We start from the raw sequence: 12,610 nt of genomic DNA, 5'->3' as shown, positions 1-12,610 counted from the left end.
TATTTTATTGTAACAAAAATTGATTGACACGGTCACTTACATTAGTAAAGTGGAATACTTGTAGAATATTAAAAGTGTAGTCGATCAAATTAACTTCTTCTTTTTTCACATGGTCAAATTACCTATTTAATTAACAAGTTTATATGCAACTTAAACCTGATTACTAAAATTAAAAATAAAATGAAAATTTATAACATCACTTTCATTTGAACGAATTCTTCTTGCATATTTTGATCAATGACTCGACCACTTTAATGCATTTGGTTTTTCACTGACAGAACAGCAGTAACACAACAATTCTTTCCTCTTGATTGAATAAATAAAAAATAATTAAACAAGAAACTAATAACTTCTGTTACTGCATTCTTTCCTCTTGATTAAATAAATAAAAAGGAATTAAACAAGAAACTAATAACTTCTGTTACTGCAGCAAGTTCCTCACAGATTAACTATTAACTTATTAAATTTGCTTATCAAATTTTATTGCTTAATATATTAGGAGAAACTTTATTTATCCCCTTAACTATCATGGCTTTTTCATTGTCGATCACCACCAAATTTCTTCAAAAATATGCAATGTGAGTGTTCAATGTATCAACCCCTTTTAATCATCCATTACGTTAAGATTTTCTGTTAAATCTTAACTAAATAAGTAAAAATGGACAAAATAAGCTGTTTATTAATTTATTTATTTTTATATATAAAAAAAAAACAGGAGAAAAGAATACGAAAAAAGTGAAAAAAAAAACAAAGACTTGCGGCCCATCTTTTTTTCTTTTTTAAGATTTTTTTTTCTATTTCAATTCAGGGTATATTTAAATTTTTATAAATTTTGAATAAAAATAAGAAACATTTCACTTATTAGCCGTTTTAGTTAACCAAGAACGATATATCAAACACCTATATTGAAATTTTTAAATTTGAAAGTGATATTACAAAAGCTATGATAGTTTAGAGGTAAACGAAGCTTCACCAATTTTTTTTACCATTAATAAGATACGATCGAGTTTACTGTTGGAAACTAAACAAATCAAAACGTAAGAAAATTTTAAAGGTCATAAAGTTTTTTTAATAAATAATAACCTTTGATTTATTAAACTCATGTTTTTTGGTTTCTTAACCTAAAGTATGAATTTAGTGGCGTTATTGGTGTTTATTAAAGAGGGAGAAAAAAAGGCTAGACGGTTGTATGCCTATATATATGGTTTTTGTAAGGTGTTTTGAAATAAGAAAAAGTAAAAAATATTTCCTCAACTCTTCTCTATTTTCTTTACCATTCTCTAAGTCTTATTTTATCTTCTAGTAATAAAAGAAAGAAAGAATAAAAGAGAAATAGAAAGGTGGCTAATTAGTAAACTAATTTGTCTATAATTTACAAGGAGATTGCATCCAATCGTAGTAAAAGTGATATCCCAAGCAATTTATGAGAAGTTGAGAACAAAAACCGCAGAGTTTTATTAATTTACTAGCAAATTAAAGCTCATGATCACAAAGGTACGTACACGTAGTCGTACTTATTTAGTTGGTTAATTAGAAACTCCTCCTATCATAACATAGATTATTAATAGCTAGCACGGCCGCCATGGATGAGACCTTTTATTGTCTAGCCTATCTAAAGAGCCTAGCTAGCTAGCAACCAAAAACCAAAACTACGCGCCGCTGACGCATGATATTACTATTATTACATGGCATTTTCAATTAAGCTTCAGCCCTCCTCTCAGAGGAAGACCCCCTCCTCTCAGATTCTGCCCTCCTCCTCTCAGAGGAAGACCTGCTTGGACGAGCCAAAGTGGTCTCCTGCCTGTTATATTTCAGCCTCCTCGCTTCCTCTCGAGAAATCTGGAACGCATTGGCAAGGACTTCGTCCGGCAAGGCCCGGATGGCCGAGGTTCGTCCTGCAAGAGGACTGATTATGGCGTTGTCATTGGTCTTGAAGGCCACCCACTCGAAACCCTCACTGCTCGCCCGCTTTGCAACCGCGAAGTTCTGTGGGATGGTCAAGAGCTGACCCTGTCTAATTTCGTCGTCGAACACGGTCTGACCATTATCGTCGACCACCTGAACTTGGGCTCGACCCCTTATGGCATAGACCACACTGTGGGCATTCACGTTCCAGTGTGGAACATAAATAGCATCCTGCATATATATATGTACTTCAAGGTTAAGTTTGAAATTGCACCAATATCATCTTCAAGCATTGATTTTGCGTAACAAAAGTATAGCATATATAATTCTTACCCTGTACAAATCTCCTCTCTCGGCGCTAAGCTGGAGCCAGCGGAGGACTGGGAGGTTGTTGCTGTTGAGGGTGTTGATGCGACCGGCTTGTTCAGTGTAAATGTCGGCGCGTGAACGGTCACCAATGTTCTCCCTTAGCCTCAAAGAGCATATTGTCTCCTCAAGGCCATTCTCATCACGTCCACGTCCACGTCCTCCCTGGCGACGCTGGCGTTCCGACTCTCGCTCATGTTCCCTCTCTTGTCTCTCCTCTCTCTCCCATTGCTCACGTGACCTTGGTGGCCTGAGCACTTGAAGCTCGCCTTCCACTCTCACTATGTGCCTTCTGTTGTCATCGTTGCTCTGAAGCCTTCTGCCCATGTCGAAATCCACGTTGAAAGCGTCCGCCAAAAACTCAGCATCGAAGCCACTGAATACATTGTTGCTAGAGCCCTTCTGTTGCTTGCCACGCTCACCACGCTCGCCACGGCGTTGTTGTTGACGTTGTTGTTGTTGGCCGCGACGCTGCTCGTATTGCTGGTGCCCTTGTCGCCGAAATTCGTCCTCCGGATTCCCAGCAAGGAAGAAGCTCTATACAACCCACGTAGAAATCAAGCCTACCATCAGTATATTATATATACAGATACAAACATCAGATGCATCCAAATTCCCACGCGCTTCTTCATGATGAGAGTTATAGAGTAATTCTTTACTCGATCTATTTAGTAACAACTCTAAAATTCAGTCATTAGCTTTTTATTTTTTTATTTTTTATTTTTACAAATAAGAAAATTTATAAATATTGATTTGAAGACTATTTTTTACCATTCAGTTATACGGCAGTGACAGGTGTAGAGGACTCTACGTACTGAGAGTAGGTTTAGCATTGCGATTTTGTAGACAAAAAAATACAATTTTAAATCAAATTACAAAAAATAAATTGTTTAAAATTACAATTTTAAAAAGCAAAAAATTTACAATTTCAAATCGCAGAAAACTGATTTTTTTTTTTTTAGAAAAAACAAGCATTTTAAAACCTAAACTCTGATTTTAAATGCCGACATGTGATTTTATAGAACGCTTAATTGCGTTTTTTAAAAATCAAATTTTTAAATTACATATTTTAAAATCGCACTTATTTGAAATCACAAATCCAAATAAACCATATATATACTTACACGAAGAGTAATATATCTATATATGTGAGTCTTTAATATATAATTAGCTCCTCTTGGCTGGCGCATGGGAAAGAGCTGGGCGTGAGTGTGTATATATGTTTTTGTGCATGAGTGTGAAATTCTTACTCTAGGCTGCTCATCAAGCTGGTTGTCATTGTTGCTGGTGTCAAGGAGAGCGACTGCAACTACTGGGGAATCGCCGTCGTTGTAGGCCCAATGCGCTACTCCGGCCGGCAATGCAATGATGTCACCCTCTCGGAAGTGTCGGATCTTCTGGTGCCGGTCTTGTTGGAACCTGCGGCTCTGTCCTTGTTGTTGTTGAGATTGTTGTTGGGATTCTTGGAATGTCTCCGGGCAACCAGGAAGTGCAGTCCCTTGGATACCCCTACCTGCATGCGCATCAATTAAGAAGTTAACATCTCGCTCTCAAATGATCGATAATCCTAGTAATTAACAATCATTTCAATTTAATTAATTGATATTGAATTTAATTACCTCTGACAATGTAAATGAGTTGAGGAGCATTGTGGTAATGAGGCAAGAGAAGGCCATTGGGCTCAATGGTACGCCGAACGACGGCAACCCCGGCGCACCGGAATTGTTGGTCATTGGGGTCCCAGGACTCGATCGAACCGGCTTCAGCCTCAATGCGGTTTGTGGGTTCAAGGGCATTGAGCCTGTCGAGTTGGCAGTCGCCAAACTGTCGCCGTTGCTGCCTTGTTTGAGCTAGGCAGCCATTGAAGAGTACAAGAAGGCACAGAGATAGAGAGAGCAAGATAGGATTGGCCATGGAGATACCTGATGATGGCCGGGTTTGAGATGAAGTGGCGACTCGGAGACGTTGGTATTTATAGGGGGGGAGAGGGCCGGAGGGGGGTGAGTGAGGGACACGTAGGAGATGGTGGGTAAGGAATCTTTTTACATTCTTCGCTTTGCATGGCTATCAAACCCTAGCTTCTTACACCTCGTTTGGTTTGCATGTTAGGGCAGGTGGCTCTAGCCTCTAGGCTTCAGAGAAAGAAACAAATTAGACTGGTCGGATTGTCTTCTACATCTGGCTGGTGCCTAAAATCTTCAAAACAATAAATGTGAGCTGGCTTGAAGAAGATGTCGTTAGAGCATCTCCAACAGGGCTTTTAAACTAGCAATAATTAATAGTTACCTTCAGCTTTTATGAGATATTTTGTAGAGCTTTTAAAATAAAGGCTTTCCATCAAATTTGTTACAGTGAACTGTAGCATCTTCTAGCAATATGATAACAATTTTTAATTTGGTAGAAAACAAGAAAAAATGCAGGAAAAAAAAAACAAAAAAACAAGGAATATTTAAATAAAGTAGAGAGTGAAATAAATAGTCATATTGAAGTTTGTAGAGAAAAATTAGTAGCTAAAATAAAATAAAAAATTATATTTTGAGTAGCTAATTAAACTAAAAGTCATATATTGCTGGAGATGCTCTTACTGTATCACTCACATTTGGAAATTTATCGAGTCTCATTGATTGAGTGGCCACACGTACAATATGTCGTAACTCACTTCTCACCGTGTTTGGTGGAATGGAATCTTTGAGATGAGTTATTTTATTGTTAGGATTTTAATATTATTATATTTAATATATAGATAATGTGACGTGGCGTGTTATTTTAAAATTTTAAATGATATAACATTATTTATATTTTTTTTGTTTTTAAAATAAAAATATTAACAAACAACCAAAAACACAAAATACTTACAACTATTTTTATATTTATATCACGTCATAATTATATACACCGTTTAAAAAGCGTTAACAACCGGAACGATGTTTGCTTCATCCCATGATTCCTAGACAAGTTTTAATTTTTCTACTGGTGATCATTTGTTAGAGGGCTAAGTATCAGGAACAAATTGCCTAAAATAAATTATCAGGAACAAACTGGATAGCTAGCTGCGCGCACTTGGCTTCTCCCATTCCATTCCACCATGTATATATGTTCTTTTATGATCATATGAGAATTAAGAAACCTTAATCACTTTTTCTTTTTCTTTTTGAAAGTTTAATTTCCTCTAAATTGGGTTAGACGAAGTTCTTCCAACCTAGTCTATATATAAAATTACCATGATTCTCTTAATTAAGCATGTGAGAAACACTTACTTTTTAATAGCATTAATAGAAGATTACTCTTCTATTCTTTTCTTTTTTTTTCTTCCCTTATTCCTTCTCTTCTAGGATTGGTTACTTTGTAACAAATGCAATTTCTCTTGAACTGATAGATGTTGATCGAGAGGATACCTTGCTTTGGATGATCAGAAGTTTTAAAGGTACTATACGTAACTCTCTCCTTTAATTTCCTTGTTGTCAAGTTGATGTTGGGATCACCTGCTGCATGTTCTCATCGATCGATATCCTCCTCTTGGGATTAATTAATTAGGTCTTGAGGTTTATCTAATATATATTGCATTTGGGTGACTTTGATCTTGTCATGATCGATTGGCCTATTTTCTCTTTGTTAATTCTTGGCCTTGCATGCATGAGTGAATTGTTTCTGATTCCTCCTGTTGAGGGGTTGTAGGGGTTTTGTATTAATATTTGGTTTCTCTTAATATTTACTTATCCTAAAAATAATGTCTGTTTCTGTTTAATATAAAAGTTCATTTTAAGCAGTACTCTTGCAATTCTAAAATCCTTTTTTTCTTTTACTTAATTATATCGTGAAAAAGAAAGTAAATTTTATCTACTATATATATTTCGTGCACCGTACCATTAGAAATTAGAAAGAAAGAGAAAATTTCAACTATTTTCAACATCGAAATATATGTCACATTTTTCCTTGAGTGAAACCATACCTTTTAACTCTTATATATATATATATCTCGATTTACCATGAAGTTAATATATAATTCTTTAAAATATTCGAGTCCAAATTTGGTATAAAAATACATCAATTCCTTGTAACCGAATCTCTTAGGAGTAATACATTTTACTGTATCTCTTTATAAATTGACGTAACAGTACTATGTCAACTACACAGTTCTAATTAACCCTCTCTTCCACGTCAGCAGCTTATCTATCCCGCCTCCTTTACCATGGCCTTTGCATTTGCACCAATGACGTCAACCATCTCGTCTATTTTTCTAACAAAGAGAGATAGTTGACGTCACCACCCTAACAAGACCCACGTACAGCCGGCCTTATTGGTGAAGTCATTGCAGATTACTGAAGTAGGACAAGAAATAAGTGTTCATTCTTTTAGCATTTAATAGACCAAAAAAAAAAACGACCCTTAGAATTTTGGTCTGTTTTAGGCGAAAAGTGTTTCGTACAAAAGGTCCACTAAAATCGCGTACGTTCACGATGGGACTCGAACCCATAATCTCCCGCTCCGGAGGCGAGCGCCTTATCCATTAGGCCACGCGAACTATACATTGGTTACGTCTAAACAAATTATTCAAGACAAAGTTGGATCTAGTCTAGTCTATATATCACTTGAAGTCATTATCAACTTGGCCAAAGCTACAAGAGCATCATGATTGAACAACAGGCCAGGGTTGGTTGTTCTTCATTTTCTTCGGTATAGACTACTAGAAAGATAATTTCTCATTATATATATATATATAGGCATTTCTAAGATAAGGAAATCGATAAATTATAACAGAAGTATTGCATTTATTAATTTTTAAAAAGATTAATTCTTAAATAATGTGTTAATCATAGATGTGATCTACCATTTAGGAACATGTATCATCATCTCATTGAATGGTGACACATTACTTGAAAAACCAATTTCTAGAAAACAAAAAAATATATAGGAAGGTATTTATCAAATTATAATCATTTAATGAAATGAAGTAAATTAACGCCTCCACAAGAGCCTTCTCACAATTAGCAGCCCAAATTACAAACAATATGGGCAAGCAATTCTACTAGATCTCAATCACACCCATGAAGGCTTTCTATTCTCACACTCTTTCCATCCACATCTCATCTTTATCATCTCTCTCTCTCTTCCTCATAACTCGCCAAATTATATGAAAATACATAATCATTGTCGGTCGATTTGTATATATTTTCAATTAAACATAATTTTTAGATTGATTTTTGTAGTTGTTTTATACTATTCTCATTATGTGGTGAATAAAAATTTATATTTATAGGTCAATATATATGATTGAATGAAATACAAGAACTATTTGGCGATTTTTCTCACAGGCTAAACACTCAAGAGTGTTTGATCAATTGAGGTCATTTTCCATTAATAGAAACTACTTGAAACAAACGAGACATGAATTATATGCATTTGCAATAGATAACATGTTAAATTATTACTTTTAGTATTAAATTTGATCGGATAGAGAGAGAGAGAGAGAGAGAGAGAGAGAGAGTCAATTAATTAAGAAGAGAGACATGGGGAGGAGTGGTAAATGGGGAGTGTGGGTTTGGCTTTAGATCTATACAGAACCCTCCTCTTCTTGAAGGTGTCGTTGTGAATGGTTATTACAACTCTCCCAGTTTCACAAATGTAGAAGGAATTTCTAACACTCTCTCCCATTTTCTTCTGGTTTCTGATCAAGATCTTGTACGACCCTTCATCGTTTGGAATGAACTGCTCCTTCAACGACACATCCCATCCGACCACTGTTATGTCCCACACCATTGTCACCCCGGCCTAATTAAACACAACCCAAAACCAACAATAAAATAAATAAATAAAACGTACTATCAAAAGGGGTTCAAGAACGAAGCAATTTGAAGCTTACCTTTAATTAATTTGCCCCGATTTTTTTTTTTTTTTTTTTTAAAGAAAACTTCACTTACTACCTCTCATTTTTCATTGTTTTTACAATCATATATGCATACTCTAAAACTTTAAAAAGTATCAATTTTGTATATCCATTTTTCAATTTTTTTTTCACTTTCACCCATTCGTTAAAATTTTCCGTTAAATCCTGTCAAAATTTTCAAAATATTCCAGTTTATTTTTAAAAAAAATATACAAAGCTATAAACAAGGGTATTTTTGAAAATTCTGTTAAACCCTGACCAACGCCTAAATTTTTGCAATTTTTTTTTCCTAAAAAAATTATGGGTATTTTATGAATTTTGGCATACTTCTATTAGAATTTAACGGAAAATTCTAACATATGGGTGAAATTGAAAAAAAAAATTTGAAAGATGGATACACTAAATTGACACATTTTAAATTTTTAAGAATATAATTACAAAAGTGATAAAAGATCAAGGGTGATAAATGAAGTTTTTCCTTCTTTTTTTTTAGTGACTTGGAACCCCTTCAAGTAGCTAGGGCCAATTCCCGACCCATCTTTGTCGAGTAAGCTCCAAATACACATTCCCAACCGCAAGAACTGTGTATCGATCAGTTGAGTAAAGACTCGAACAACCAATCTCGATCATGGTATTAACCAAACGAGTCCACCATTGGGGCTTATTTGGCAGATATTTTCTGTGGTAAGTAATTAGAATCTGAAAGGAGTAATTACCTCAGTGACTGGAAACTCGATAAACCCAGTTGACTTTCCTTTGATGATAAGCTCTGAAGCCTTCTCTGCGGGAGTGAAGTCAGCATCGTTCTCTCTCATGAGACCACCATATTGGACTGGAAGATTTTCTGGGGCAATAAACCTTATTGGGTTTTAAAGCAAACTTGGATCAAACATTTGCAACGTCACAGAAAATAACATCTTATTATAGAAGTTGTAATTAGTATGCTCACTTGATTAGGGTCTTTGTAACTTCTGATGGTTTGGCAAAGACGAATTTTTTCTTCATTCTCGGACTGAAGAACCGGGAGAGCAGCAAATGGGATGCTCGGTACCAGAATGGCACATTTATAATAATCTGCACAGCGAATTAATAACTCCTCATTATACAGTCCAAAGAGGAAGAGACTTTTCTCACCATCGAGAAAGAACAGATCGAGAAGATGAAGAATATGGTCAATCATATCATTCATTAAGTACTCCAATCTCTATTGGAGTACAAAAGGAAATTTAAAAAGAGCCCCTTCTATCGGACCATCAGTAAAACTCCATTTTATAGCCTCCAATTAAACTTTGTCACATCAGCTAAAAACACCAGATAGAATAAGGATGAAAGCAGCCAATCCATCAACGAATTGGGACATTTTAATTTCGTCTTTTTCCCTTCATGGTCTAGCCAGATATGAACACTCACAGCCGTTCTCAACCACCGACGACTGTAGCGGCCAGCTCCACCCTCGCCACGGTCGACTCTTTCTTCTTTTCCTTAACCCCCGACCCACCATTGATTTGGCCAGATCTGGGCAAGGGCCACTACCTCGATCTCAAGCCCTAGAATCTGCTGGTCGACAAGGACAGGGAGATCCTCAAGATCACCGATCTAGGCCTCGGTCGCGCCTTCACCGTTCCTCTCGAGAGCTACACCCACAAGATTGTCACTCTCTAGCTAGTATAGGGCTCCCGAGGTTCTTCTCAGATCTGCGCATTACTCCACCGAGGTCAACATCTGGTCCATCGGATGCATCTTCGCCGAGATGGTCAAACGCCAAGCCCTCTTTCTCGAAGACTCCGAGTTCCACAAGTTGCTTCATATTTTCAAGTTGCTCAGTATTCCCGCCAAGAGCCAGTGGCCTGGAGTTTCTTCATTGTGGGATTGGCATGTCTATCCACAGTGGGAGCCATCAACCATCACGGATCCGAGCTCTCTCTCTCTCTCTCTCTCTCTTTCTCTATCTCTCTATGTTCTCATCTACCTGAAATTGGATAGATTCCAACTGTGGACTTTGGTGTATTCCGACAGTGACTCTATGGATTCTGGCGGTGGCGTTCGACTGGGAGAGGTGGGATGGTTTGAGAGTTGGTTCACTAGGGTTAGAAGGAAATAAAAAAAGTGATAATCCAGTGTTTTAGGCTCTAGTGTATTTAGTGCCTTTTAAATGATGTGCCAAATTCTTATTGAATGTTGTAAAATTGGTGTTTTACGTACATATGCTCTGGATTGAAGGTTTTCTCAAATTTAAATAGACTAAAACTAATAACCTAATTTTATTAAACCCTAACCCTTACCCTAATTGAGTTTGGGCAAAAATGATGAATAAAACCAAAAACAACCTAATTATTCATGCATGAATGCAACTGTACGTACGTATATAAGTTGGTTATCTGTTTATATAAATAGATCGACGCACTTACAAATTTGTGAATGAGCTCAGGATAATTGTCATGAAGCAGCATCATAGTTTTTTTCCTAACGTAACGAAGCTCTTTCACTTTTTGGCGTGGGGAGTTATTTAAATCTGAAATCTGCACAATTGAGTTGACACCTCCACTCTCGAAGCTCATCTCCTCGATACACTTCTCCATGCACTGTATTCTCCACCTTACAAACTTGTTGCATTTCTCTTCCGTCCCATATATTTTCCTGTAAAATTCCCTGTCCTTGAAAGCCCCATACTTAACGTAACAAACAGGGCGACCCACCCTGTCTCTGCTTTTCATGCACACAACATTTTCAAGATGATGAGACCCCAACTTCTCTTCAAGAATCATGTCCGTCTGGTATTCCCTCCGCCATCTCAGCGTCTTCTGGAGCATCTCGAAAGCCTCGGAAACCTTCAAGTCTTTGGCTCTTAAGAATTTTAAAAGCACGTCGTCTGTCCCTGCGTGGCCTTTGGTCGGCAATAAAGGCACGCCCCAAAGGGTGATATCTTCAAGTTGTTCTCTTTCTTTCGCTAAAAGCTGGTTTTTCCCTGCTCTCCCCCCCATAAGATAATTCCCACGAATCGCGTCTTCCACCTTGCACCGGAGTCCCAACAAAGCCTCCTTCTTTTTGCGCTTCATTTCAACAGAAGAAGTGCTTTCATCTTCGTCATCGGTTTCTTGGTCTATGTGGGTGTTCTCGCTCTGATTCTCACTCTCACTCTCACTCTCACTGTCATGACCATCATCCCCATTGCAATTTTGGGTCTTCTCATTTTCATTCTGATCATCGTGGGTTGTCTCATTTTTCTCCGCCATTTTTGCTTGATCTGAAGCTCCCTCCTCCCTAGCCTGGTCAAAATCCCAGCTACCTGAGTAGGGGACTCGCCAGAAACTGGAGTCCTGAGGTGCCCAGATTCAATGGTCCGAGGGAGAGAGAGAGCCAGAGAGATTAAGTACATGAGATTCCCTTGCCTAGCTATTTCTATGGAACAAGAAAATGATTCCACCAAGAAAAATTGATTTCCAAATAAGAACCGTACGTTGGCTGTCAGTGCCAAACTTAGGAATAGTGTGTTATGACAGTACGTACGTAACTAACGGTTAGTTGTGTTTTAACCCCTTAATGATCTGGCAGATGTGAAATTACTGGCTGCAATGGATGGAAAATGGGTGACAGTTAGGGAATACTATTAAGAGAAATGCGCGTAGATACTATTAATGATATTTCCATTTGACTCTTAATTTGCTTCCCCTTAATTTAATTATACACTAATTGACGATAAGATATATATATATATATCCGGTGGGAGAATATCCTATATATCCAACTGTATAGATATTGCTAGAAGTACTAGAACATTTTATTCCAAGTTTTTCACAAAGTGACTCAGCAGTTTTGATGACACTTATCACGTCGATCACTAAATAATTAAATTTATGAATCAAATTTTGTTTAAATTTTAGAAAATGTTTAATTGGGATCTTACAGTTTTTATTACAATCTCTTTACAAACCGACGTGACAATCCATAGTTAATGAAATGATTAAGAGTGCATGGTCAACTACTAACTTATCAATTGAAAAATAAGATTTTTTTTTTTTTTTTTTTTAAGTAGTTAACATTGTCAGCTGCTTAAAACACGTCATACCAGTAGGTACGGTGTGACATGGGTGATAAATGGGTATAAAAAGTAACATTGTTCTAGTTTTTTCGCTATTAAGATATTGTCATATGAGTTTATAAGAAGATTGTAATAAAAGTTATAGTACCCAAAGTATTTTGGATCTGAATCCCTAGCAATTTCCTACCTAGATTGCTAACAATTCGAATAGTAAATGTGCAAGAATTCCTATCATGACTCATGAGCCCACTTGTCCAAACAAGAAGGCTGGCTGCCAAATACCTAATCGGGCAAGTAGTCCCCGTAGAGGCTCATTCATATTTGCTACCCAAATGACTAGCAACCCAAACAATAAAATTGTTAAAAATCTTTATAAAGTATTTTTCCCCTCTAGAAAGCCGTATGCCTTAAAAGAA

At 36.7% G+C, this 12,610-nt stretch overlaps 2 protein-coding genes and 1 non-coding gene across 3 annotated transcripts; all 3 read right to left on the bottom strand.

The window, feature by feature from the left end:
- Positions 1-1,698: 1,698 nt before the first annotated feature.
- LOC133856852 (11S globulin seed storage protein Jug r 4-like) lies at positions 1,699-4,185 on the bottom strand. Its single transcript, XM_062291892.1, has 4 exons — positions 3,891-4,185; positions 3,522-3,784; positions 2,239-2,808; positions 1,699-2,136 (listed from the first exon to the last, which is right to left on the bottom strand). Exons 1-4 carry the CDS (start codon positions 4,183-4,185, stop codon positions 1,699-1,701), a joined length of 1,566 nt encoding a protein of 521 aa, XP_062147876.1.
- Positions 4,186-6,720: 2,535 nt separating this feature from the next.
- TRNAR-CCG (transfer RNA arginine (anticodon CCG)) lies at positions 6,721-6,793 on the bottom strand. The gene has a single exon. It is a non-coding gene; the product is annotated as a tRNA-Arg (tRNA).
- Positions 6,794-7,764: 971 nt separating this feature from the next.
- LOC133856851 (patellin-6-like) lies at positions 7,765-11,388 on the bottom strand. Its single transcript, XM_062291890.1, has 4 exons — positions 10,564-11,388; positions 9,105-9,229; positions 8,872-9,013; positions 7,765-8,040 (listed from the first exon to the last, which is right to left on the bottom strand). Exons 1-4 carry the CDS (start codon positions 11,386-11,388, stop codon positions 7,765-7,767), a joined length of 1,368 nt encoding a protein of 455 aa, XP_062147874.1.
- Between the last annotated feature and the right edge of the window lie 1,222 nt (positions 11,389-12,610).

The sequence above is a fragment of the Alnus glutinosa genome, chromosome 14 (genome assembly GCF_958979055.1).
Source record: "Alnus glutinosa chromosome 14, dhAlnGlut1.1, whole genome shotgun sequence".
Taxonomy (NCBI): domain Eukaryota; kingdom Viridiplantae; phylum Streptophyta; class Magnoliopsida; order Fagales; family Betulaceae; genus Alnus; species Alnus glutinosa.
The sequence above is the reverse complement of the archived record's forward strand: the minus strand, read 5'-3'. Positions and strand labels throughout refer to the sequence as shown.

What these genes read in the sequence shown, in the direction of transcription:
- LOC133856852 (XM_062291892.1), bottom strand. Translation starts at nt 4,185, where the DNA reads ATGGCCAATCCTATCTTGCTCTCTCTATCTCTGTGCCTTCTTGTACTC. An exon ending in ACTCATTTACATTGTCAGAG is followed by an intron (nt 3,785 to 3,890) that starts GTAATTAAATTC and finishes ATGCGCATGCAG; the next exon opens with GTAGGGGTATCCAAGGGACT. An exon ending in AGCTTGATGAGCAGCCTAGA is followed by an intron (nt 2,809 to 3,521) that starts GTAAGAATTTCA and finishes TGGGTTGTATAG; the next exon opens with AGCTTCTTCCTTGCTGGGAA.
- LOC133856851 (XM_062291890.1), bottom strand. Translation starts at nt 11,388, where the DNA reads ATGGCGGAGAAAAATGAGACAACCCACGATGATCAGAATGAAAATGAG. An exon ending in CTGAGCTCATTCACAAATTT is followed by an intron (nt 9,230 to 10,563) that starts GTAAGTGCGTCG and finishes TTCGCTGTGCAG; the next exon opens with ATTATTATAAATGTGCCATT. An exon ending in TCGAGTTTCCAGTCACTGAG is followed by an intron (nt 8,041 to 8,871) that starts GTAATTACTCCT and finishes GTGTTTAATTAG; the next exon opens with GCCGGGGTGACAATGGTGTG.